The 25207-nt window shown below is 38.8% G+C and overlaps 3 protein-coding genes across 21 annotated transcripts in view; 1 reads left to right on the forward strand and 2 right to left on the reverse strand.

Moving 5' to 3' along the window:
• Nucleotides 1-1132, reverse strand: part of LOC112554591 (CLIP-associating protein 1-like) — an 85870-nt gene extending 84738 nt beyond the window's left edge. For 17 of the 19 annotated variants that reach the window (XM_025222545.1, XM_025222601.1, XM_025222593.1 and 14 more), the window contains exon 1: nt 983-1132. The gene's annotated coding sequence lies outside the window, so the exon portion shown is untranslated. Of the gene's footprint in view, nt 1-541; nt 559-890 lie in introns of those variants that run through there. The other 2 variants (XM_025222458.1, XM_025222466.1) reach the window with 2 other exon arrangements.
• A 2493-nt stretch (nt 1133-3625) lies between these two features.
• LOC112554729 (chorion peroxidase-like) lies at nt 3626-13965 on the forward strand. The gene is made up of 14 exons (XM_025222715.1): nt 3626-4204; nt 5024-5135; nt 5463-5584; nt 6020-6211; nt 6521-6578; nt 6934-7028; nt 7419-7520; nt 7819-7911; nt 9584-9824; nt 10361-10521; nt 11635-11908; nt 12618-12787; nt 12983-13088; nt 13839-13965. The coding sequence occupies exons 1-14, from the start codon at nt 4114-4116 to the stop codon at nt 13891-13893; spliced, it is 1872 nt and encodes a 623-aa protein (XP_025078500.1). The 5' UTR covers nt 3626-4113; the 3' UTR covers nt 13894-13965.
• A 1803-nt stretch (nt 13966-15768) lies between these two features.
• On the reverse strand, nt 15769-24220 carry LOC112554778 (proliferation-associated protein 2G4-like). The gene is made up of 13 exons (XM_025222809.1): nt 24075-24220; nt 20855-20983; nt 20454-20559; nt 19794-19863; nt 19497-19589; nt 19108-19171; nt 18841-18919; nt 17969-18047; nt 17594-17672; nt 17306-17357; nt 16972-17066; nt 16648-16775; nt 15769-16172 (listed from the first exon to the last, which is right to left on the reverse strand). Exons 1-13 carry the CDS (start codon nt 24157-24159, stop codon nt 16062-16064), a joined length of 1170 nt encoding a protein of 389 aa, XP_025078594.1. The 5' UTR covers nt 24160-24220; the 3' UTR covers nt 15769-16061.
• Nucleotides 24221-25207: the final 987 nt, after the last annotated feature.

A 25207-nucleotide genomic window follows, 5' to 3' on the forward strand; every position in this document is an offset into this window, starting at 1 on the left:
GAGGTCAAGCACGCCAAACGTAAACACAATCATACAAGCACAGAGAAAGATATTAAATCATTTGGGGTTTTTCCCCTTTAAAAGAGGTACACAACAAAGTTTGTGAATGCCATTCTGATAAAAATAATGATAACAGATTGAGGTAAAGTGAAAATGTCAATCGTATTTAATAATCATTTAATCTGTGACACTTAAGATGAAAATGATTTAATACATATGCAGCCAAACGTTAATCCTACTAATAATAATTGGTTAATTAAAACAAATGGCTTCCTAAATACTGAAATGCATCATCTGCATAAATAAACAAAACAGTTTTGCAAAAATGCTGGATCATTATAACAGTACCAAGCTGCAATATTATCTGTGTAATACTTTCTAATTTGGGGCTATTTAACACTTCTATCTTCAGTTTAAGTCGTAAAATAATGTTATTATGAGCCTTTACTTTCAAGAATGGCCAACCACCTGTTCATGCTGCAAGCTTTGCAATATGCTAATCGTCGAAAAATGACCATAGCTAGGACTAGCTATATCTCACCTTTGCAAACGAAATGATATATTTAAATCTATTTGCCGAAACATATATGTGCTCCTGTGGTTGTGTAGCGGCTATTGCAGATTATAGCACAGATTATTCCGATTTCCAATGACACAGCAAGTGGTTGGATTCACGACGAATCATACAGACACAGCATGTTTTCCAAAAGGCACCATGCTTTGTAATAAAGATTAATAAGTTGTAACAGTATCGCTGACACTAGCTGTTGCAACAGGAAATTTCACAAAGTACACAAATTATGTATGCTCATAACATTTCGGATGGCTCACGTTTGTTTTCGTTCCTGCGCATGCCGCAAAAATAACGGCAGAATACGAAACGATCATACCTTAAAATCTTTTCTGAAGAGATCCTTTCTCAATGATCGACCAGTAGCAAACACATTTTAAATGCACAAAGGTTCATAAAATAAGCACCCACCTATGCGAGTAATTCGCTGGCATCAACAGTCGTGTATTCACTTGTCTATTTTGAGTGTAGTCGCCGCCATGTTGAATTGCAAGTACATGATGTCACAGTGTCGCGAATGAACGAGAGTATGGCGAGATAGTAGAGGATGGGTATCGTCTGCTGTCCTTTCTTTCCACCACACCCCTGACAGAAACCGTCGTCGCAACTGACAAAATCGACGTTCTGTATATACTATATTCTGTAATATACTTTTTATTAGCAGATTATTTTGTCCTAATCTCCAAAAATAAAAATTATGCTTTGTATAAATGCAGTGCGCTTCTGCAAGCCACACCCTGAATACTAGAAATTAACTTTTTACAGGATTTCCCATTACCGCGATTTGGATGTGTCGAGGCCCACATGGACTTGTAGCTGGAAACTTTACCTTTTATCTTCCTAACCATGATTATAGGAATAGTGCATTATAAAGGTAAAGAGACCTAACGGACTCTGGCAGCTGTGCACAGTGCTTTAATTGTGGAATGTGCCAATTAATGTGCTCTGGAGTCCGATTTTAAAGAGGCAACTATATGATGAGAAAGAGTACAAAGACCTGATACTAAATTACTTTTAGAATGTAAAAATCTTATTCGGAGTTATTCCGACAGACAGGTACTTACGACTCCACTCTCTAAAGGGAATGGAGAAACAAGGGGGACATCATTCAAATGTTCCAATATGGATGCGATGATACCGAATATGCATGTATTTTTACTAGAAATTAAGATGGAAAAGTATATTTATCAGACATTATTCCACGTGAAGATATAAACGCAAATGCTACTTTTCCCAATGAGTTGATGCAAACTGGAACTCACTGCCGACTAACTTAAAATTGAAACATGCATGTACCCACTTTAAATATAACTTCAAGAACTCTGTAGATAAACAACATTCCAAAATGTTTAGAACTATTTAACAGTTTTGACGGTTAACAAATGATACTTTGATCTGATTAAAACTCAGACATAGACAATAATCAGATAATTTTAAGAGGGAACGTTAAACAGGCCGCGAGGCCTAGTCAACTGATAGCCATGACCCATGAGTCCCTAATACTATTACTGCTACCGTAGTACGTTGGTGCCAACGGTGGTCGCTTTGGTCATGGTAGTAAGGCGGACAGGTTTGGGCAAATCATTGCCAATTTGACAATATTTGTGTGGCATATGAACGATTATTTGTATTTGTATACATATATACTATGATCTTTCAGTTGTATAATGAGTTTGGCCAGCAGATGAGGGTAGGTATATATAATATTTGTGTGTGGAGTGTAGAAAATGTTCGTGGAATCAGTGCAAGGTACACAACTGTGAAAAATGCGAACCTTACTGAAGCATGGAGTTGTCTCTCTTCATTTATCCGCGATCTTGCTTTCTGTGAAGAACGGAGGAAGAGACCAAGAAAGAGAGGGGGAAAACGGTCGAGAGAAAGAACGAGACCGTTCGGGAAAGATTTAAGTCATAAAAAGGGTAGAAAATGCTGAACTATTTCCCCAGTTTGGATGTTTAGACCTGCAATCTTACTAGTATAACTGTATAAATGTCCCATATACCAGTCGTCATAGGAGCATATGGTTCACAATATCTAGGGCAAGTCATCTGCAAGGTGGTCGACTGGTCGGCTTCTCCTTTCGCTTCCTTTTACCTGCCTTGATAAATGAATGAGGTTCCTGAGTGAACAGGCAGTTTTCCGGTCTCAGGCTGGGAAATCAGGAAGCAGAGGAACATCCGCTCAATACCCGCAAGGCCTCTGTAGCTACATATGTGAACTGTAAGTAGAGAGAGAGAGGGGGGTGGCACTTAATTACTAGCGACAATCTGCACCATTTTTCCAATGATATGACTCCGGTCCATCACTGACCTCTAGTTAACATTACCTCTACGCTCATAGTTTTGACTCCGACAGTAGAGGAAATAGTGCTATAATAACATTAGTATTTATTTTAATGAGATAAACGCTTGCATTTCTGTCTTTGTTTTACAGTCTAAAACGATACTATGTACAGCCATGAGCATGACCAATAATAATAAGAAGACGAAGAAGTCAACTTTTATAGCTCACTTCCCCCACTTTAAAGTAGGCAGAACATGCTCTAAAATCGCAACAACAAAAAAAAACAAAATGTAAAGTTCACAAATTTTTTAATGTAAACCCAAAATGAACGTAGCATATACACGACTAAAACTATCAACAAATTCACATAGACAACAACATTGCTTTAAGTATAGGAGCAAGATCTCGTGGCCAAGGCAAGAAAGGTTGGTTGTATAATTGGTTAGAAGTTGTGTTTTGAATGAACATTTATGGTCAACATGGTGCAGAGTACATGGCATCGATTCCTGGCACCGAGGATGTCTTAGTGAACACGATAGCAATCCAGTCATTACATGTTGCAGGATGGCGTTAAACAGAAATTCCATCGGGAGTTCAGCTGGCATCGCTCTCACACACACACATTCAACATCAACCGTTTTACTGTTTATCTCACTACACTGCATCATACCTTCAGAAGGTTCCCTCACAAGATGCCGCTGACTTAAAAAATAATTAAAAAAAAACGGGTTTTAACGTACAACCTTTAAGGCTTCGTGTAACATGCTGCAGTCGATCTGATCCATACTGGTCAGCCTATATGGAAAGCTTTTGTAAGCTCGTTTGTGAGAGAAATAGGAGACCGCTTCTCATTTTAAATCACTGGAGATTATAGAAAACAGCTTGAAAAATGCGACAACGCATTTCGGACAGAGACTATTGGAATTTATATTGAAGAGAGAGGGGTCATCCTTCCTTATCACAAATGGACACATGCACTTTCTAACATCGAGGACCTTTGACTGTTTCATAGTAACGTAGTGTAGCTTACTGGACGTTAAGTTGTCACCATGGTAAACACAATAACTAATCTGCTTTTACTGTGGCGTGGATATGTTCCAGCAGGCCGTTACCTTGACATAAGATCGTTTGTTGCGGTCTGTGACGATATTTAAACGTGGACTTCCTTTATTTATAATATATGTAGACCGGAGAACGGCCCAAAGTGTTTGGGGACGAACAAGTAGCAAAGTAGCTTCATCGACGGCGTTTTCATCAAGATGAAGGTGAAATGGGTGACATTTTTTCTGACGGCTGTGCTCAAGACGCAGGTGTGCGAGGCGAAGGACACGGGTTCAGAGTCTCTGACAGGTAAGAGCTCATGAAAACGAGAGAAAACATTTTTCTAATGCACCACACATCATGACAGTTACTAGCTTTCAAGGTAAAAATTATGTATTCCATATTTCATGTTCCATTGGCAATATAACTGAGGTCATGGGAGTTTTGAAGATATACTGACGGGGGCAGCTCCACTAAAGGATAAACATTCCAGACACTGTGTCTCAATGAAAGAAAAAATGTTTGTCTCAATGTTTTCACATCTCACTAGCTCTCTGAAACACCAGAATACGCATGTCAAAGCGAATGATGATTGTCAGCGAGAAGCTGTCTTTTGACTGACCTAAAGTTGACACAATTTTAATATCACAATCCATATACTGCTAAAACATAATCGCAAACACAACATTCCACAAGCATCCACCATCGATATTTAAAATTGCGTTTTCGAACAGATTACACTTAAACTGTATTTCAATGCATGAGTTTAGCCTGTAATTCTAAAAATAAGGACACGTCTGAGGAAATTTCAAATAATGTATTACTGCAAGAGATACCCAACGAACTGTTTTGGAGGTTGAGTTCATGTAATGTGGGTTTTCTACGCTGAGCATTAACAACTAACAGACTAACAGTTCCTTCCAGACCTTTCCTTCCGAGCTCACTAATCACCATGTCATCATGTTATCCATGCAATTTCGTTAAAGAAAGCCTTGCTCAAAGTTTTTTCACCATGTTAAATAAACTTGCCAACAGAAATACCCATTGTGATGTAAAAGGTCTAAAAACATCGTCAAGTCCTTTCAGTAGTAATATATCGGTATTTTCCGTATTGTATTTCTGACAAAGAGGCGGAAATGGACGTTTCCGCACATATGCCGGAGCTTGGAGAAGTTTATTCACATCGAAACTTGTCGGAAGACCTACAAATCATTAAGGATTTCCACAAAACCTCATCCAGGTAACATGTAAGCATGCGTCTGTATGTGGATGACTTCACAGTGGCAAATGTAAATGTGAAGGGGACGTAGGCATCCCACAGGCTGATGATGATGAACAGAGAAACAGAGTTGGGTTTGGATGAACGAATGGATCAACATCGACAACAACTGGATCCAAAGTATAACTAGTGAATGTTGATCAGGCTACAAGAAAATATGATATCTTCCTCTTTTTTTTTCCTTTATCGGGTGGGAAAGTACTGCAGAAATAGCCTACGAGAGTGCGTTTTTCCCCACACACTAAAATGACACCTGTCGCACCAAAGGTTTCCCTCTCCTGATTTTAGAGACTGCAACACACGCACCCGCTACTACAGTCTAGACGGGTGGTGCAACAATCTGCAGCATCACCAGTGGGGTGCAACTTTCCAGCCCTTCGTTAGGCTTCTACCCAATCAGTACAGTGACGGTGAGACTCTAATTCATCTCTTCAATTATACACCTGGCGCAGCTTTGTGATGCTCTCTCCACATCCTCCTCTTCCTGCTCCTCCTCATCATCATTGCAGTTGCCATCGTACTCACCCATTTTTCATGTATTTATCTCTTGTAGTTTTTGTTTTTTCCTCTTATACTTAGTTTTACCTCCTTACTTTTCTGTTTTGTGTTACTTTTTATCCTCTGATTTGATTTGGTTTTAATTTTATATTATATTTTTTCATAATTGAAACAAATACCGTCTTAACAGCGTGACGGTTTTCTGATTTTCTCCGTCATAGTACCGAAATTAACGGTACTTTGTTGTTATCCCCCAGTAATGACTCATTATTTTAGGATATGTTACTCTAGTTTTATTCTCAGTGTCTGGCTCTAGGATGCGTGAACAATTACTTGGTGACTGGTAGGTAAGGTGGTCCCTAGAGTGTACAGCGAGGGCTCGGGGGAACCTCTGACCAGCACTCGCCTGGTGTCCACCGAGTGCATGCCGTGCGTGCGCAATGAGACGATGGAGGATGTGTCGCGGATCCACAGCCAGATGTTGATGCAGTTCGGACAGTTCCAATCCCACGACACTGGGGCTACGCCAGCTCTAGAAGGTACTCTCGCCACTCCACACTATGTTTCTGTATCTTTTTTTCTGTTGTCCCTCTGTAAAACGTGTCATCTTTCCACAATCTCTAAAGAATTTAATAGCATCTTTATGCCTCTCTCATTTTTCTAACAATCTATCACTGCAGTGTTAGTACAATTCTGCAACAATAATTTTGTTTGTTTTTGTTTTGTTGTTGTTGTTTGTCTGTTTGTTTGTTTGTTTGTTTGTTTTTTGTTGTTGTTGTTTTTCCAAAAAAATGCTTCACAAACCACATGCTCGGAGACTATTTTTGATTTTTTTTTTTTTGGTCCAGGTGCAGACTGCTGCAAAGGTCTAAATAAAGATGGCTTTCACCCAGACATGTACAATAGGTAAACATTTTTTACCTTAAGACATTGAAAATTCAGTTATAGGTAGTATGGACCCGTGATTTTCACCAAGATATAGGGGATCTAAACCAATAAAAAAAACTTGTTCTGTGAGAATTGTAAATCCTCTTAATTTTTTTTTTTCAGAACTGGGTCAAAATTACATTTTTTATTAATTTTAATTTTTGCAAAGTAAAAACTCTAGGTTTTCAATGATTTCATTTAAAGACAAAAGATACAAAGCTAATCCCCTTGCGCTGTTCGTTCCTTCCTTCGGTGGATGGGTGGATAGCTATGTAGTTGGTAAGTAGTATGCAGGTGTTTCTAGTACTGTAACCACTCTTGCGTGCATGTTCAGGGGGCCCTGCTTTCCTATACCAGTGCCAGAGCACGACCGATATTTCAACAGATGCATTCCCTTCACCCGCTCTCTCTTTGTGTTGGACGAGAATGGTGAGTCCTTTTTCGTAACTGTCACCTATACGCTCTACAGTGGCTTTAGACGAGAGAAAGACACCAAGAAAAATCTGAATTTAAGAAATAAATATAAATTTCTAAATTGTTCAACAAACAAATGATTCACAGATTTTACAGACATACATTGAGACACATGTAAACCCATAATGCTTCTCTAAAGATACAAGTTTATAGTTACAGTCACTTCTATATTTTAAAAAAAATCCTCTTTGAAAACTCTTCAGGTTCAAAGCGGTAATTCTTTTGGTGTGAGAATGGTGCAGATGCCTGCAACCTGGTATTAGGTGTGAGCATGGTGTTGACTACCTATAGTTAAGTATGGTGGTAGGTGTGAGAATGGTGCTGATGCCTGTGACATGGTGGTAGGTGTGGCCCAGCAGATCAACTCCGCGACCTCGTTTGTGGACGCCTCCGTTGTATACGGGTCGAGCCTAAAAGCCAGCAATGCACTGAGAGCATGGACAAGAGGTAGGTCCACCCTTGTCTGATGCTGTCTTCCTTCCATCAGAGACGTTAGGGTATAACGTCTCTGCTTCCATGCATGACTCCGTTAAGACCGGCGTTGATATCAAACGACGATAACAACGATGATGATGGGGATGATGACACAATAACGACAATGATTATGATGATGATATGAAATGTTAATGACTATAACTAGGGTAGATCGTGCCTTGGAGAGTTTGGGATGATGAGCGCTTGTTGAAGAACGAGAAAAGACTCTTCCCAAAAGAAGTCTATTTTTCCTCTCGATAATTTGTTTCAGGTCACCTGAAATTGTCTGGGAGAAACATGTTGCCTCTGAGTAAAAAACAGAAATGTATGGTCACCAATCATAAGAACTCCTGTCCTTTAGCAGGTAAAGCGAACCTGTAGACATTCTTCACAACTTATTTGACCTGCGACAGACCTGTCGTGCAAGCAGCAGACTGGACAAGCGATCCTAAAATAAATGTGACTAAACCGGAAGCTTTGTATACACCAGCCTCCTTTTGCTAGTTAACTGGAAAAAGTCGTAAGCAAGCAGTCCAGTCATGCAAGTTTGTCATAATCGTCAACATACCTTTCTCTCATCCCTTCTTCTTTCGTAGAAACCTACAAACATCTCCATATTAAGTAAAAGGTAAAAAAAAAAAAAAAAGAACGTGACGCCAAGAAAGACTATAGATGCAGTTAGATAATTAACATATTGTTCCAGTTCTCCCATTGGCTGTAGCCTTAATGACGTAGACCTATACATTCGTGAAGTTGCGGTTTGGGCATTTCCACGTATTATGTTTGTGTACTTGTATTTCGAGAATGTTAAGGTGTTATTTGAATGTATCCTGAACTGAGCTCATCCCGCTTAGTCGACAAATATTTGTGCACCCTGATAGACCTGTAACATAGTGGAGACTGTAGTGAATAAATATAAACAGGCGAGAATGAGAACGATACACTAAAAAATGATGGCCAGTGGTGGTCGTAGTGTTTCTGACCTGGAGTGAGACGCTGAGTGGTGACTAGGTAGGAGATAGAAGGGTAGGAGTAGGTTACAGAATCAGAAGTTCAATAGCCCGAACTGTTGTCCTAAACATGTGTTTTATCATGGATGCATCACTAGGTAACCTTAAGTAACTATAGGAAAAGTTGAGGGTTGCACTTATGAACCAGTGGGATGGATGCCCCTCTCCAAAATGTGCTTTATCTACAATGCTAGAAATCCTTTGTAACCATAGTTGCGGACCGTACGCATGACGGGGCATCTAGATAATCAGACGACAGCCATCGTCTGCGCCCGTTTTTCCATAGCAAGACCCAGAAATACTTCCAGTCCCAAAGTAAGTCTGAGGAATAAAGAAACCTGGGGCTGGATGCATAAAATGTAGAGGTAAAGATATCTCTACTTCATAACTGCAACTCTGCATGTGGAAAAATGCAACAGGGCCGAAGTATTATCTACTATTTGGGCTGTTACTGTCACGACTGTTCCATCTCATATCAGTGGGAGACGGCTTGCTCACCACAGAACGCGTGTCATGCCCCGAGTACAGGTGTGACATCTGTTTCTCGTCCATCATCATTTGCTCGCTTGCCAACCTGTGCTCTCCGTCTTCCCGTTTTGACTATCAAACCATCATCGTGTCAATCCATTTTTTTCATGTTGTGATTTGTTTACCTGTTTCACACCTCCTTTTTCTTTGCTTTGCTCTAATTTAAATAAATATTTAATTTAAATATTTTAAATAATGCTCTCGCTTACAATTCAGATAAGTGTAAAATCCGTCACAAGTGATTGTAGATCACATAAAACGGTCAGGAGACCCATGTCTTACTTTATTTGGCAACAGAGTAAGATAAACCAGATAACAAAGAGGGTCAAATAAAGTGTCACTCCAGGCTATGAAAGGGTCAGATAAAATGATAAAAGATAAAATATCTTACTCCAGGTCACAAAAGATAACACTTCATGCGAGAGGACAAAAAAGGTCACGTAAAGATAAAATCTCACTCCAAGTGACAAAAGGGTTTTTAAAAAAATCTGACTGCAGGTGACATGAGGGTCAACGTGTTTCCTGGGCTGACCGCCATGCACCTCCTCTGGCATCGCGAGCACAACCGCTTGGCTGACATGCTGCGAAGTCGCCATGACGACTGGGACGACGAGAGGCTGTTCCAGGAAGCACGCAGAATCCTCATCGCGGAGATGCAGAGTGTGGTGTACGGCGAGTACCTTCCCATCATCCTCGGGCCCTGGGTCACGAACTTCTTTCGCCTGAACAGCCCCGCCAAGTACGATCTTCTCCGGGCCACATAGAAATGTTCATTGCTATCCACATGACACTCTGATACCGAATAAGTAGCAGGAATTATAGAACAGTAGAAGTAATAGTATTTGCATCAGTTCTACTTGCGCAGTACTGTGCCAAGGCATGTGGGGAAGGACCAATACTACCATTAGCTGTAGCAGCAACACTCTAATGAAAGGTAGCAACAGGGCTGACCTGCTTGAATTGTCTTCTTCCGTTTTCCCGATAAATATATACAAACATCAGAATGCACGAACAAGTCAGAAAACCCTTACATTAGAAATATACCATCGATACGATTGCGTTGTCTGGCTTATAACTTATGGGAGAGATGGGATCATCAAGTGTATTCGTGGGCATTCTTCACATTTCTAGTTTCTTAAATCCTGAGGTTTTCGTGTCTTCTGTGCGTAAAGTTGTTTGCAGGTGGTTTTTTTTATACAAAAAACATCTTCCACTCATCAATTTTTTTAAACTTTATGGTTGTTTGAAGCCTGTAAATGGCCTACATCTGCGCAGGTACAACCCGAATCTAAATCCTACCACCATCAACAGCTTCACAACGACAGCATACCGCTTCGGTCACTCCCAGATCAACAATGAATTCTTAGTCCAGCACGGCGGCTTTGCAGTTCCGATTAAAAGCATGTACTTTAGGCCAGACCTTGTCTACAACCAAGGTACATAGAAAGTTGTATTTAAAAAAAAATATATAGCGCAGGTAAATGTTATTGTTAAAAATATAGGGGTTGGGAAATTGAAGTTTCAAGAGTACTCGTCGCTAACAGTAAAATTAGTTATTTACACAAATACATTCTTTATATACATTCTTCATAATTATACATCACTGTAAAAATTCAGTATACAGCATTTCTTCTACTGCTGCCTCTACCTTCGTTCATTAATCAGGTACCAATCAGCCAGCTGGTGTCACAAATTCCTCCAGGTGAAGGCACCTTTCTTGTAAAGATGTACGACACCTTGATAGTCATAGCTTCTCAACGTCGTAAAATCTTGCATACCGGTGACACTTGACAATTGACATGCTGGATCGATGGACTTTGTTGGCATCAGCAGGTTAGACGATTATAAAGCAAGGATTTTTACCCACGCCTGTCAGCATATAACCATGGACGTGTATTGATGGACTGATGTCGGTACGCCGAGACTCGCTCTTGACCTCGTTAGTCTCGGCGAGCCGTAACAAAGAATGTGATCAAACCAGAAGCTATATCGTCTAATGCCTCGTTTTAGCAGTGAACTGGGAAAAAAAAAACCGTCTGCCAGCAGTCCAGGGATATTAGTTCGTGATACAACAGATGTTTTCTCTGATAGAATGGCCGGAATCTGTAGTCACCCCTTCTTACACTGCCCACTTTTCCCATAGCGCACTTTGTCGAACAGTCCCGCTCTTCTTGTATGCCAACGGTCCCAAAGACTCGATGCGACTTCCAAAAAAAATAATAATAATAAAAAGTTAATGTAAAACGTGACATCATGTTGTTAGTGAGCCATTAAACTTGAATACCTTTCTCGTTTCCTTCGTTATGGACAGAGGACACTTTTACTGGTTTCTTTTGACGCGAGAGCTCAGCAAACCCGCTGACAAGATCGACCAGCAGACGGATGAGTTTCTAAAGTAAAGTTGTCAAAGCCCCCTTTCCCCTTAAACCTACTTTATGATCTCGATCGAATTAGAGTTTATTCCCTTTTCTTTTTAGAAAGTAAACCTGGATTTCTGGTTGCCAATTTCTAATTTACCAAACCTCACCAATGCCGCTGATTCGTATCAGGTGAAGAGACCCTAACGGGCCTGCTCATCTGCTTGCTGAATAAAGCCGGACAGAAGTCGGACGACAGGTTTTCCGAGGGTGTCTCGGACTTCCTCTTCTTCGGGGTGGACCGACCCGGCGCCAGCTCGGACCTGATGGCCAGGAACATGCAGCGGGGTCGCGATCACGGGTTGCCGCCCTACTACCAGTACATGATACAACGTATGGAGGCCTTCGGAGTGTCTCGCTTCAGAAGTAGGCTTCGTCTCTCCAGCTGCGTCGACAAGGTGTACAGGTAAGTACTACAGGTAGGATTCCTGACAGAAGCAGGGCTAGCTATTTCTTTTCCTTGTCTTTTTTAGTGGTGTACAAAGAAGGAAAGAATGAAACAGAAAAATCACTGGTTTTTGTTTGTTTGTAGGTTTTTTGTTGTTGTTTTTTCTTTTTAAAGAGAGAGACCAGCAATCTCTGTGGTCGGGTTTTTCGCCTGAAGTTTCATACTTAAGTAAGGCTACTGGTTCGTTTCATGCATCCAGCCCCAGTTTTCTTTGTTCCTCAGAGGCCGATCGTTGCAACAGAGGAGTTCACTGAAGATAACATTAATAGTGTACTTTAATGCAAGCGGTAAGAAGAATGCGATCATAAAACTGTTTTACGCACAAGAGTCGAGGCGACACACAAATAAATAGAAAGGTTCAATAACTGTAAAAGTGACGTAAATTTGTTATAGTTCTGTATTAACATCTAACATTGTAATGTCATCTTTGCGACAGTGTGTGTGTGTGTGTATACACCTGTATATATGTGCGTTTGTTTATTTGCATGCATGAATACGTGTGGCCGTATGAACATATTTATTCAAGTACTCTATGCGTCTTCGAACATGTCATTGAATATTAATACTACTGCTAATAATAATAATAATCTACATATACAAAGTGTATGTGGATCGAGTAAAAGGTCGGTTTCTGCTGAGGTCCCCAAGGGCTTGTCTCTGACTGCAGATCTCTACGAGACGTGGATCTCTTCCTGGGAGGGATGGAAGAGAAACTAGTTCGCGGCGGAGAAGTGGGTCCAACCTTCGCCTACATAATCGGAAAACAGTTTCAGAACTTTCGCGAAGGTGATCGATTTTTCTACGATATCCAAGGTTCTGCAGCTGGCTTCACAGAAGGCAAGGGATGAGTTTCTCTTTCTTTCTCTCTTATTGCATAGCTGTTCAGCACTTATCAGTCACAGTTTATACTGTGATTACAAAGTGAAACTTCACCATAGCTGGTGTCACTGAATATGTATCGCTGTAATGTGCCTGCGGAATAATAAATTTATCGTATTAATCCTTCTTTAAATTACTTTTATATTTTAACAGCTCAAATACGAAGCATAAAGACGATCACCATAGCAAATCTTATTTGCCGAAACTCGGAGATCACAAGGATCCAGAAAAAGGCGTTCTTTCTGCCCAATGTAAAACGGTAAATACTGTCTCCTGACACTTCCTTCAAGTCCCCGGTACTAACATAACAGCTGATTTTGGGATTCTTATTGGTTTTCGTTTTGTATTGATCTGATTTAATTCCTTGTTTGCTTTACCGTAAATCAGTGGTTCTCAACCTTTTACTTGTGACGCCCCCCTGACGAACAAAGGTAGGTCCGCGCGCCCCCCTTAGCCAGCAATATAAGCTAATTTCACTAATACCGGTATAAGAAACTTTTAAAAAAATGACCACCTTCGCGCCCCCCATTGTAAGCACGTCGCGCCCCACAGGTTGAGAACCGCTGCCGTAAATATTGAAAATTAACTTGTGAGTATTCATTTGTTCAATGAGAAATCCAGTTAGCCAAAGAGATCTCCCACCGCCAGTTGGTGCAACTTACCTTGTCAGTAGTGTGGTGGCTTGCGCACCTCGTCGATCCACAGAATGTGTCGGCGGGAGCCTTGTGCTCCTGGCAGGTGTAAACAAGCCCAACAGGTGTGACAGGGGAGGCCAGACTCAAATGTTGCACCCTGGCCCTCCAAGTTAAGGGTTTTGTTTTGGGCTAACAACCCACTCACGTAAAAAAAATAAATAAACAGCCTCGAGGAGTAACAAGTACTTAAGCTAAGAGATCTCGCCCTTTTTATGTATCGATATTATCTTGACATTATGACAGTAAGCTGTCAGAAGTTGACCAACATGCAAAATGGCAACACGGACTTAATATCAATGATTTTCATTCTCCAGAAATCCAGAAGTTGACTGCAAAGACATACCAGATCTGGACTTTACCCTCTGGTAACTTAATGTTCATTCAAGCTTGTAGTCTCGAAGTCTGCTGAAGGAGAAAGTACAATAAACGTTGTACGAGTTATATTGCGTTGTATTTTCTACTTCAAAACAGTTGTCTTGGTGGGTGAGCACGTGCCTCGATCCCTCTTTGTGTACGTGCGTGCGCACATCTCATATTTGTGTCCGTCGGAGATAAAAGATATTTTCTCATAGTGTTTTCCCCTATTGTCATTTGAGGGACCGCCAACTCATACCTCTTTTTTATCATCCTACTCGTGGAGAACTATTCCCGAACTAACACTTTGGGTGGGGGAATTGTCCAACTCAAGCCACCTACCGAAGACGAGAGTGCATAGGCAGCGTGCGTCGAGAATACCTCAGGAAATAGATGCACGCGATTTCTTAAATGAAGATCACGGATTACAACCGTACCATCATAGCTATTATAAGCGATATCAGCACTCGCATGTGTGCACATAATTATGGCATTATCTTATCAGCTGCAGATGGTCGGCACGTATAAATTTGCGTTTCTGCACGCGGCTGCTTATTGCATGTATTGGGAATAACTATCGTTTGCGTTAGCCATACTGCCCCGAAGCTAGATACTTTTACAGTAACTTAAGTTGACTAAACTTAACCCCTTCGGAAGTTGTGTACTGCATGCACATTATGATCGTTTAACTATCTTACGTGTTCCAGCTCAAATCAAGCTAACGACTATGGTAGGAATAATTTCCGCAAACTCTGCCACCAACAAGCCACTTATCCTCTGATGTAATTTTGGTTATTAATGTATTCCACTGCAACTTCCCTCAGAGCTATTTTATCAGAAAACTATTGTTGCTAAAAAAAAAAAAATCTCCCACTTGAGAGTGAGAGAATAAAGTTAATTTTTAGCTATGCCAGAGCTCTTTGTTATTCTTTTCCAGTCCTAGCAACAATTTCCAAATATACGATAAATTAAAGAGATCAGGATTAGCAACTCAGAAACCGACTTAAGAAAAAAGGCAAGGTGAGAAAGGAAGAAAAAAAAATAGTCGAATGTTTACAACTTTTAATTATTCACAATTTTAAAAGCATAAAGCATTATCTTTCCACCACACCCTAAAAAACAGTTCAGGGAGAATGGAAGTTGTGCCACAACTTGCTCTTTCCATGGACACCTACATTGAGGTTTTACTTACAATGCGCTACCTGCATCATCATCTAAAACCCTAGTTTCTATAAGCAGAAATCAACAAGCCACCACACCAAACAAAAAAACTATTTCAATCCATCGTGGTAAAGAAAGCTGGGATTGTATGACAGCCAAAACTGCCAGTCCTCCCACCAACATCCCCTCATAAAAAGAGTGGGGAAGGTTGTATGTTGGTTTATAAACATTGCAAGGGTAAAAGTTTAATGCATTAGTCCTGAGAGGTTTTCTTCTTCTTTTTATCTGAAGAGAATGGAAACACATGGCAGTGTGTTGGTCTAGCACAGATCATGACAGCATGTTGGACCTGGTTATGGCTAAGGCTGCAAGCTGTTACACTTGTGAAAGGCAACACAAAGATTTATCCATGCATGTGACAGTTTCTGGGACATTCACCCAAATGAACAAAAAATACCAAGTTCAAACCCATCCCCATGCTTATTACCACCACCATCACACTAACCTTCCAGCATGATAGATGAAATGTCAACTTCTCTTTTTCAAAACAAGATATATAAAAATCAAGAAATCTATGATTTCTTAAGGAACGAGTGAAAGGGGTGGGGAGATAAGGGATCATCTTTGATATTGAACAGTCCAGCTGAAAGCTCACTGTGCTAACTTAAGCCTTTTTTTAAAAAGTACTTCTATATCAGATCGAGCCACATAAAACATAAAACCTGAGTGGACATTTTAAGTCCAGAAACCTTTCTTCCTGTTTAATTCTTTAAAAAGACTATCTCTACACAATGCTGCTGCCTCCACCACCATCCAAGACATCAACATTCATTGCCTGCAAAGTCTGCTGGCATTCCTGCATTTTCAGCCACAAACATTTGAGAGTCGTACTGACTCCAGCCCCTTGCCATTCTGTGCTTCAAGTGGGTGAACAAGACTGATAAAAGATTTCCAATCTTTGCACAGTGTGCACTGAGAGAAGAGTTCAGCACAACACATAATTAAAAGTGTACATAAGCACTTCAGTCTTCTTCTTCTTCTTCAGCAGCATCTGCATTCTCTGCTAATGATTTTCCTGCCTTTTTCTTCTTCTTTTTAGCCGCTTTCCTGGAGGCTGAAGCTGCAAGCAGCGTCTGAAACAGGTAAAAATACAAACTCATGTTATACATTCTGCACATCTCTTTACATGGGACACTGGCATATTGTAAATTTCCACAACACAGTAGCAACAACATTCAAACATCACATATCCAAATCAAATGGCTTAAATAGCAGACTAGAGGGGATAAAAACAGTGTTAGATACAGCAATTTTTAAAGCTGAAAGATGATTTTGATGGTGGTGGTGGTGAGTTATCTTTAGTGACAGAGATTTAAGCAGAGACCAATTCTATTCGTACCTAAAACGTTATGCATCTGGTAGAAAATCGACTCATGCCTAAGAGTGATATAATAATCAACAAATGTCCCATAGATGCCATCATCTCCAGGAAGACAAAATTTTGTTATACCTAAGACCTTGTTTTAAACAAACTTTAAATTAAAGATATAGACCAAATATACACAAGAGAAGGCTCTGTCCCACAGCTAGGCTCCGGTTATGCCTCACCTTCACATCTTCATCCTCAATTTTGTACTCTGTCTGGTATGCCTCTGGTTCAAACGGAAGGCCAGTAATCTTCAGTGGACCATTAGGCATAAGTATAACAGTGACCTTGAACTGAGCTACAAACTCTCCTACAAAAAAAAAAAACAAACCGAAAATCTTGCATAAGATTCTGAGGAGTACCAGACAAATGGCAACAAAAGCAAGCAAAAAACAAAAGAATAGTTTCATAAAATCGAACGTCATCAATGCGCAAGTTGAAAAAAAGATTTAAAACAACAATAAAAAAAAAAACCATCCAAGTTTAAATCTCTTCTAAAAACTTACCTTCTCGTTCATACAATACAGTGAAAGGCTGCATAAGATCATGTTTTACACACTCCACCACACCCATCTTTGCTTTCTTCTCATCTTCAAACAACCTGAACAGAGGGTGACAGTCATGTTATATTTTACATGAAAAAATCATGCTTTCTCCCCTCTTACACACCATCAAACGTCTCAAATTGTAGAAGCAAATGCTTTATGTAATAGGAATCATCGTTCAGACACAAAATCGCACTATTTCTTTCCATTTGTAAAGTTATTTACAAATAACCATAACAAGAGCTACCAGAAACCAACACATTCCATTTTAGACAGTCTCTTATTAAATGATCACCTTAATGTAAAAGGCATCAAACCAAACTTCTTGTCTGTCTCGCTCAAAAACTCTGCAACAGAAAATAAAAGCTATTACACAGAAAAAAACGTTGGTTTTTTTTTTTTCTTCCTTTTCAGTCAATAATTCTCTACTCGTATATTTCATTTTGCTTTTGTGCCTACTTTGAAGTGAGGGTAATGCACTACTCTAACCCGCAAATTTCCCCAAAGACTGCTTGAGTGACATCTCCCTCACCTTAAATAAAATCAACAGCAGTTAAAAAAAAAAAAAACCATCACCACTTACGCCTAGATGCTTTCATTTTGAGCTGATAAATGATGTCTTTCTTTTTGTACACCGTGGTTCTGGTGTCCAGTTCTCTTCCCTTTTTCAGGAAAAAAAAATTAGTACAGCCGAAAATTTAGATTTAAAATATTTCAGAAAGGAAATAATACGCTAGTCTTATTTACCTCAATGACTTTAAACTGCAAAGCTATCAGGACACGGCATATTTGGCAAATATAAAGAGATAATTTAACAGATTAACAAGAAGCGGAAAGTGTAAATATGATCGAAGAACATACTTTTCTAAAAATATACGCCAAAAAACAAATTAAGAGACATTTATATTTTTTCTTCCAATAATCCAAATATACAGAGGAGACATACACAAACACATACCTTTCCTTCTCCTGAACTGACAAGTACATCAATGGCATACACTTCGTGTACCTGGAATTCACATTTGTCATGCTCCTTCCTGAAACAGTAAACCTGCATGAATGTCACTTCCAGTGTTGGGTTAGCGATTCATACTTAAGCTACAGCTTAAGTCAAAACTTTGAGGCTTCTTGAAATGGAGTGGAGGAATGGGAGTGAAAATTTGGTCTAATCAGACTGGGTTTCAGTGTGTTGTATTAACATCTTTAATTATTACAAAGACAGTGCATACAAATATATATGCAGAAGATGATGCCACGACAAGAAAAATCACACCCTTATTTTCATTTACAAAAATTAATGTGGCAGTGATAAAATTCTTCTTGACAGGAGATAATTGGATACTATGGGTTAAAGCAATTATTTTAAAAAAACTCTTAGCACAGCATAAAAGTGTATTACAAAGAATGGCTTATAACTGAACATTGTAAAAATGACTTTTTATTACTGCTGCTTTCAGGCAAACACACCAAGAAACCTATACATTTTTTAGAACGGGGGGGGGCGAGCAACTGAGGCTATATTACGGCAAGCAGCCAGCCCTGTAAACAGATGTCACGTGCAGAGAAAGAATAGCGTGCCCGAGACGAGAAATGAACTCTGGGCAGCCAACCTTCACTGTATTGGTGACAGGCGCTAACCGTTGCGCCACCGAGCCGCTCTTTAGAACAGAGAAAGCTTGGTCTTTGCAATAAAAGTAATGAAAATTGCCATCCCCTGTGCTTCCCCAGCAAAGCAACAATCATGGCTCATTATGCTCTGAGGATTACAGGAGAAACTAAAATGCAATGCATGTACAACCTGCCATAAGCTTTCTATGCAGCTATCCTTACCTTTGAGCTTCAGTAGGATTCAGTATGAAAGCTTTCTCTCCATCAATGACATTTTTCAGGAGCTGATGTGAAAGCATACCTGGAAAAAAGTTACCACTGACTTCAGGTGACAAAAAAACAAACAGCCCTCAACCCACTTATTTTTAGTAGAAAAACAGTTTCTAAAGGCAGGAGAATGTGGAGAAATGCAAGCTCTAATTATAACTTATCTTTTATACAGATACATAGCTGAGCACCTGTAAGTATCATAAGCCACAGTATACCTACCTTCAAGAGGCTTGCATTTGTAGCAATCAGCTACTTTCTGAATTCCATCTGTCACTTGATAGTTCTGGACAAAAAATATATAGATATATTTTTACAACCACAACGTAAAACTTAAGCTGTTCATGTAACATCCTTTTGGCTTGGGGTCAGCCCATAATTACCAGAAACAAGTATTCTATAATCAGCACCCACTTGCTGCAATCAAACAGAGAAAAGTACATCTATTCTCTATATGAGAATGACCTGCACACTCAAGGCTTTTGCTTTATCAGTTTCACCTTGCTAGTAAAGCTAAAGTGAAAGCCTGTACAATATCAATCTTCTACAAATCAAAGCTCTCTTCAGAGAGACCTGCTAAAGCATCAACAGAATACGCAGCTAATACCCACCTCATTTCCTGGCTTCACCAACCGCAGTGCAGCTTCAGAGGCCATGTGTGCAGCCATCATGACATCTGCTTTGCGTCCTGTCACCTTGCTTTCCTAAACAAAATGGGAGAAATTGCTCCTGTTTTATTATACTGATATCTTCGCCCTAATACAAAGTTTTATTTGTGTGCAGAACTACGTTAGGCAAAACATGAATGAAGTATATGCAAAAGTTACTTCAATTTCATTCCTTCTCCCATCAACACACCAGTGTGTCAATGTCAATAACTGCTGCTCGAAATTTTAATTTATACATACCTTTGAGGCACCAATAACGACAGTATGAGCAGCAACAGCGATGAAGCCATCTACATGTGCACCAAGGTCACTGGAAATAAAAACAATATAAATATAACTTAAAAATGTATTTATAGACTATTCTTTTACATTTCATATAGTCAAAAATAAAAACCAAGAAAAATGTTACATAATTTTTTTTTAAACACACAAAGCAGCTGCTCATTAGCAAAGAACACACTATCACTAACAGAAAAGCATATGGCATTTGTTTTTGTGTGCTTAAAATATAGCAGTTGCAATACTAATTGATGTGTGTATACATGATAAAAGATGAAGAAAAGATGTGTGTGTGTGTATATATATGATAAAAGACGAAAAACTTTACTCACTTGGAGTAATAACTGAAACCTTTTAACATATACAAGAAGTTTTCACTATGGCTCTACTTTCGAAATATGAATCTGAAAAAAAGTTTTGGGTAATGCCGATCCATGCAATTTTCTATTAATAGATATATATATCACTTCCTGAAGGGAAACCAGTTTAAATGTGATATTTAAACCTAATTCAAAATCAGTTTTAAGACACAATTATTTCTGTATAAAATGTGATGACTAATGGAGACATCTTCTCTGAAAGGAAGGTGACTACGAGTTATGCAAAGGTTTATAGACTTACATTTTCACCATGTCCCCATCTTGCAATCGCACATCAGGTTCGCTCTTCAAAGGCGAGAAATGACACACACAATTATTCACTGAAATGCATGTGGGAAAGGCGATGCCTGCAAGAAAAATCTTGGGTTAGTAAAATCTAGGATCAAGTAACTCTGCAAGCATTATGAAACCACAAGGATACAAGCTAAAAAAGAAAAAAAAAAAAATACTGTTAAAAGCAGATATAATGGTAACTTTTTTTTCGCAAAAGGTGCTAAGTTTGTTATTTGTACATTTTTTCCCAAGCAGAAATGTTAAATAAATGCTCCAGGTATGCCAATATTTTGCAAATATACAAAAAGAAAATTTACCCAGACAGAAGAATGTCTGCAAAGAAATACTTCTCAATCTAATGACCCTGACCTTTTTTCATTTCTTTGTCTTTCTTGAATACTTTGCCAGTCTCCTCCAGCAGGCGAGCGTCACCATATTCACACAGCTCCAGGACTGAGGCTTCAGGAACACATTTCTTTAACAGTTCCTTTAGGATGGCTAAATGGAGAGGGGAAAAAAAACTTATCATTGATATACAGAATTTGTCACATGGGAAGGATGAATAAAAAAAATCATATATCACCAATTATACACATAGCAATTACCTTCCATTCAGAAATAATTTCTGACTAAAATTGCCACATTTTGGCCATTAAATAAAAAAGACAAAATCTTTTCAAACGAAGAAATGAACTAGTCTTACATTTAATAGCAGGTTTTGTTCTTTTAGAAAATTTAAAAGCTATCTAAGACGTGTTTTCTGAAATAGATTGCTGAAGTATGGCTAGTGTAAAACTGGCATATCATAATGCAGATTTATACAGCACATTCTCCACTGTACAGTAGACTTGATACTATTTACAAATATTTTACAAATACAAAACATTTAAGCACATATTCAGATATAAATGGATATAAGCTGACACAGACCAAAACATAGCAAACAACCAGCTAAAGACACATCAACAAACATAAAAAGATGGAAAAATTTGCTCGTGAAGCACGCTTGGTGTTCAGCATAGGAAAGAACTGGTAGACTGCGATCTGTTCAGAACTTTTATTTCAGGAGGTACATGGAACCCTACAGAAAATATGGAGCAGTCATGGCATGCACAAATGTGTCTGACTTCAGAGAACATCAGTGTTATCTTGACCCTCACAATGATAAGTAGCTTAACAGATGCACCACAGTCACCAAAAAAAAAAAAAAAAAAAAATTCAGTCAGAAATGCTATCAAAGAAATAAACTTAATACTGCTGATACATAATTCTAAATAATGGTAAGATGGCGTAGATGTTGCCGTTGAGACAGCTAGTCAACCATTTCAAGTGGTCCATAAAAAAGAAGTTATGTGACGCAGGAATAGATGAATAATCCAAAATATAGAAAATGGTGTAACAGAAGCTAAGATTGTAATGAAACAGTAGATACAAAATGTAACACAGATCTACAAAAATAAAATGGAGATCCTCCCCCCTCTAGCCTAAGGGTGAAGGGACATCACTCTTGTCTATGTAAAATATTTCAGTCACATAATATAAAGATTATCCATAATTTTAGAACACATGGCAATTTTGAAAGTACCATGAGAAACATGTCAAAATTGTATGATGTTGATTTTTTACTTGCTTCCGCTTTGGTAGCACAAAGGAATTACTTTTGAAGACTGGGTCTATATAGTAATTTGTAGAAAAAGGATTTTACTTTTAACTCTTTCTCTCTGCGCTGAACTAGGTAGTGTGAAGGAATGCCGCTTGCTTGTCTCTGCATCGCACTACCCCTTGTGTAGCATTGTTGTAATTTTTTTTAGGCCTATACACCTCGTGGCATAGAAGAAAAACTTATTCTACACTACCTGTCTTTTTCAACTGTAAACATGGCGAGGCGGCTGGCAAGATGATGTTGAAATCCGCAACGATCATGAACATCGTGCATCTGAAATGTCGAATAGTAACAGAAAGAACATCCCAGAGGATATTCCCGCTTCAAATGAAGGAGAATTGGACCACAAATGGTGTAAAAATGGTTTTCATCTGCTCACCGAATTTCGAACCACGCCATGTTTGAAATGCTTCAAAAACTTTTTCAAAACTCTATTTCACATACCTAATTTTGCTTGGATTTTCATAAAAGTTAGTTCTCAAGCAAGATTCAGGTAAGACTGACCCATTTCTACACATTCTGATGTGTCATTTTCAATTCAATTTGTTTTTCTATCTTGTTAAGTTCTTTTTAAATAATTTTTTGAGAAGGGGGTAAATTCATGCCTTCAGATGGGTCTGACCACCTTTAGCCTATAGGAGAGAAAGTTAAATGTCCACTTACTTCTCTAATAGCATTAACTGTTCGTAAATGAAAAAAATACAATAAAAATATCCTAAACATCAGCAGAAGGCTCATCACAGGCTGTGGCAAGGCGTGTTGCAAACTTTCTCTTAAACTTGTGAAAGAAATCAGTTTAGAATCTTAAAGTCAGCCTTCAGCGCCAGAGATAGCTAATCATTGTTGATAGTGGACACCCAATACAAAGTGTCAGGGGATAATGCTGGATGCTTGTGCACCAGATCACACCCTACCTTTTGCATTTATTTCGAGAAACTCTACTTCAAATGATTTTTATAAAATTGTTTTGCAAATAAGCATGGATATTTTATTATTATATCATAGGTCTTTCCCTCTTCACTTAAAATTGTTACTATATGCTTTCATACCTGTGCAGTTCATTTTACACTCATTCTTCCTAATTATATGTTAGGGGGATGGGACCTGTTTTATGCTGAGCCACACGTAAACATGCAGAGAAAGAACAGTGTACCCAAGACAACAGCTGAACCCAGGACAGCCAACCTTGCTGTATTTTGTGACAGGCGCTAACTGTTGCACCCTAATGAAAGTGGGGAAATGGCATTAAAAACTGGTCAAAAATACAAGCTTTTTCAAAGGATAATATTAATTTTAAGAATAACAAAACTATTACAAAGACTCACGTCGGACCTTAACAGAATACGAAAGATGAAAGAAAAAAAACAACTATGCAGGCAAGTAATAAAATACAGTCACAGAAGATACAGAGGAATCGGGGAACAAACAATATTGATGAAGTCAAATCTACAGAAAGAGAAGCAGGCGGGCAACTCAATTTTACTGGGAAACCATACTGAGCTGCATATGAGATGTTACGCTATCGGGTAAAAGCTGAATATAAATGTTGCGACAGCAACTTGCAATCGGCAAAGCCCCCCCCCCCCCCCCCCCAAAAAAAAAATGCACTCCTATGTCTCCTGCAATCTTACTAAAACTACTGCGGCTCTCGGAAAAACTGTAACACATTTACAATATAACGTCGCCAAAACTTGGAATACAAATATTTCCTTTTCTACTTTTATAAGGAAAAATTGTAAGCATGTGCTAAAAAGATTAATTTGACACACCCGTCTGTTACATCCACATGGTCTATATCCGCCATGCTGTTTCTTCCCGCGAACACATGGCAAGCATGCAGTGTAAAGTGTCACATCTTTATAAAGCTATAATTCATCTTTCAACAATTCTCCCAAATAATATGATTGAATTAAGGTCATTACATACCATTAACCATATCTCCGGCCATTTTATACTTCGTAACGACGATATCTTGAGCCGGAGTAGGCTCTTGCTCCTCTGAGTCCGCCATCTTGCTCAACGACGTTCACCCACAATACCTTGCAACATCGCCAAGGAATGGGTTGTCCTCCCTTGATTTTGATAACCCAAGCAGACGAAATAGCTTGCAAGAGGAACATGTCCTTGCATTTGCGTATTTTAGAGGCTCACGACGTAGTATATGCAAATTTCTATCACTATCTGTTTCTATTTATGTAAGTATGTCTACAAAATGTAAGCCTAAAAAGCCTTCTAAATCCAATAATTCTCCATTAATGATCGCTGTATAATTTTCTTCCTATTTTATGGTTATTAACAGGTATAAATATATATATACACACATATTATTGACAGTTTTTCATTTAGAGTATCGTAAAAAAAATAACATAAGAAAATTATATCAAGTTCTAATCAACGCTTCTATCATAAAATACTTTGAACAACTACGTCAACTGTGACATCTATTTTTCAATCGTCGGATAGGTTCTTGTTGGGTCCGACTGTTAGGTAACCGCTGTCAAGAGTGATTAGCCCTTCTGGTGAAATTTCTCTCCCTTGGTGCACATTGTTGCTCATGCGTAGGACAGAACTAAAATCAAATTATTTAATAATTTCACTTTATAATCGACATAAATTACTTTTTACCCCTCCTTCTCTGGTTCACATTGTTTAACTTATTGGGAAAAGTTTTAACAAGTAATAATTTTAACCAAACGGCCATAAAGAGTAATAATTCTTATTGTGCTGTAATAAAGCGTACCAAACAGGAAAGCGCATTATGGTTGAAACTGTAGTATTTCAAGTTTTTATTCTAATCCTTAATTATTATCATTTACATTTTATCTAGTAGTTTTTATTTTATTTCATATTTGATAGGTTTTTAACATATTATACTTGGGGCAAGTGAGTAGCAGACAGCAAAAAGGCTTACTGTCACAGACCACATTACTGAACCAGTTCCCCAGTTGGTGTAAAGAGTGCATCACAAAAGAGAGGGGTGGAAGTGGGTAGGATGTAACTGGCCTACAGAAAAACAATTGGCATATGATACAAGACCTAAAATAATATGGTTTGATTTC

Source organism: Pomacea canaliculata, linkage group LG2, assembly GCF_003073045.1.
Source record: "Pomacea canaliculata isolate SZHN2017 linkage group LG2, ASM307304v1, whole genome shotgun sequence".
In the NCBI taxonomy this organism is placed as follows: Eukaryota; Metazoa; Mollusca; class Gastropoda; order Architaenioglossa; family Ampullariidae; genus Pomacea; species Pomacea canaliculata.

Excerpts from the sequence above, each read along its gene's own strand:
- LOC112554729 (XM_025222715.1), top strand. The coding sequence starts at position 4,114 with ATGAAGGTGAAATGGGTGACATTTTTTCTGACGGCTGTGCTCAAGACG. Across the intron at positions 5,585-6,019 it reads ACCCAATCAGTACAGTGACG|GTAAGGTGGTCCCTAGAGTG; the intron begins GTGAGACTCTAA and ends GGTGACTGGTAG. Across the intron at positions 13,089-13,838 it reads TTTCTGCCCAATGTAAAACG|AAATCCAGAAGTTGACTGCA; the intron begins GTAAATACTGTC and ends TTCATTCTCCAG.
- LOC112554778 (XM_025222809.1), bottom strand. The coding sequence starts at position 24,159 with ATGGCGGACTCAGAGGAGCAAGAGCCTACTCCGGCTCAAGATATCGTC. Across the intron at positions 18,920-19,107 it reads CAAATGCAAGCCTCTTGAAG|GTATGCTTTCACATCAGCTC; the intron begins GTAGGTATACTG and ends ACTTTTTTCCAG. Across the intron at positions 18,048-18,840 it reads AATCCTACTGAAGCTCAAAG|GAAGGAGCATGACAAATGTG; the intron begins GTAAGGATAGCT and ends TTACTGTTTCAG.